Source organism: Amphimedon queenslandica, unplaced genomic scaffold (assembly GCF_000090795.2).
Source record: "Amphimedon queenslandica unplaced genomic scaffold, v1.1 AMPQUscaffold_12606, whole genome shotgun sequence".
NCBI lineage: Eukaryota > Metazoa > Porifera > Demospongiae > Haplosclerida > Niphatidae > Amphimedon > Amphimedon queenslandica.
The window spans coordinates 25022-26795 of NW_003547158.1; the positions used below are offsets into that span (position 1 = coordinate 25022).

The window sequence follows — 1774 nt, forward strand, 5'->3', positions numbered from 1 at the left end:
ACCATTGAACATTAAATACACCAACAAACATTATAAATTACCTCTCCATTAAATGTAGCAACTGTCTCATCCCTACTCTTAAGATGTGATACATAACCTTCAAGCACAGAATCACCTTCACTAGAATGAGATTTCTCTTTGATGCTACCGGTTGTTAAAACTGGTTTGACTGGTTGTGAGAGAACATCCTAACATTATAGATAATATTAATAATGACACAGACTATTATAATTACTAATATCAGTTACTTTATATTGCTTTATGTGTTTTGAGAGTGTGGCATGACTCCTCTCGCTTTGCTGTTTTATGGACCAATAGTTCCCATCTTTCCATCTTAGTATCTTCAAATAATCCTATACGCATCACAATTCATGTACAATAGTAATTGTATTAATATTTACTTTTAGTCCAGTTTCTATTGGCTCAGAAAGCTGGTTAATATTGTCATTGACAGATTCCTCAAATTGAATATAGTACGTATGTACATTAGACAGTACATGACTCAATGATGAGTTATCTGAAAAAATAATGTATATTTAAAAAAATGCTCTTAGCTTATATTTTAAAAATAATTATTCAAAAAAATATAAATTTAAATAAAGCAACAATAAATTGAGTACAAATACATGTACATACAAACCTTCTTCCAATTGTAGACCAAAGCTCTCAATCATTCTCAGCCTGTTAGTATAATCACCAATAGAGCTGGACTCAATGAATGACTGCAACAATGTAACAGCATCAGATTCTGAGAGACTCTCTTCATTTATGAGGCCATACAGATAAAACCACCACTTGCAGCTCTGACTAATGAAATCATCTTTACACATGCTTAGGAGATTAGACCAAGAACTATAGAATGAAGTAAATTTATATCAAAAACATATTAAAAAGAATTATAATTTACTCACTTGAGTTCTAGTCGTCTCCATTCTAATACAAGTTCAGTGAGAGCTGAGAGCTGAGTGGAGATAGATAGTCTAGAGCAAGCATATCCTTCCCAATCCTATTAATTTAAAAGAGAAGACTATATAAAATTGATTTTAAAATTTTTATCATTACTTGTGATTTTTTCAAAACATTTTCAAGTCCAGCCAATATCTTCATTAAGGGACTTAGTAGATCAAGAGAAAGAACTTGATCGACAGCAAATAATATCTGGAGAATGAGGGGGAGAGAGCAGAAGGTTAAGAAAACAAATAAGAAAATGTTCCTAACTTGTTTCAGAAGAGGATAATCCGGTAATTCAACCAGTACTTTCCTGACTCTTTCCTTCAGTTTGATCAATACAACACGAGCTCTTCTGGCCTCACTGACCAATGGATCACGATATATTACAAACGACCTACAAAAATTTGACCATTAACATAAAAAATTGCATACATGTACACGTTATGCACACGTAATTTTGAGGAGTCAAGGAAATAATTTTAGAAGATACATATTTTAAGAGGCTTATTACCGTATGAATAGAACCTTCACTAATTTTTTAAAATGAAACGCGACTCACTTGTTTCTTTGTTCATTGGTAGACACAGCTCTTAGTACAGAGTGGACTGCTCTAGCTTGACCAATGATAAAAGAAGCATCAGACTCTTCTCTTGTAGTATGATCCTGTCCCCTCCACATCTCACTGGCTAGACTAACAGCTGAAAGACTTGGAGTAGATTGAAAAGGAAGAGAAGGTGGGGAAGGTGAGGATAAGGAGTGATGGATGCTTTCTTTATAGCAGAGGAGTTCATGTAGATCCTTTACTAATCTCATTTGAGTTTCG

At 33.6% G+C, this 1774-nt stretch overlaps 1 protein-coding gene across 1 annotated transcript in view; it reads right to left on the reverse strand.

The window, feature by feature from the left end:
• Window positions 1-1763, reverse strand: part of LOC100639799 (midasin-like) — a 6245-nt gene extending 4482 nt beyond the window's left edge. The window contains exons 1-8 of the mRNA XM_020003573.1: window positions 1511-1763; window positions 1219-1345; window positions 1063-1158; window positions 912-1006; window positions 641-852; window positions 402-517; window positions 249-353; window positions 42-188 (exon numbers count right to left, since the gene is read on the reverse strand). Of these exons, the coding sequence (XP_019859132.1) occupies window positions 42-188; window positions 249-353; window positions 402-517; window positions 641-852; window positions 912-1006; window positions 1063-1158; window positions 1219-1345; window positions 1511-1629 (1017 nt within the window). The 5' untranslated portion in view covers window positions 1630-1763. The remainder of the gene's footprint in view (window positions 1-41; window positions 189-248; window positions 354-401; window positions 518-640; window positions 853-911; window positions 1007-1062; window positions 1159-1218; window positions 1346-1510) is intronic.
• Between the last annotated feature and the right edge of the window lie 11 nt (window positions 1764-1774).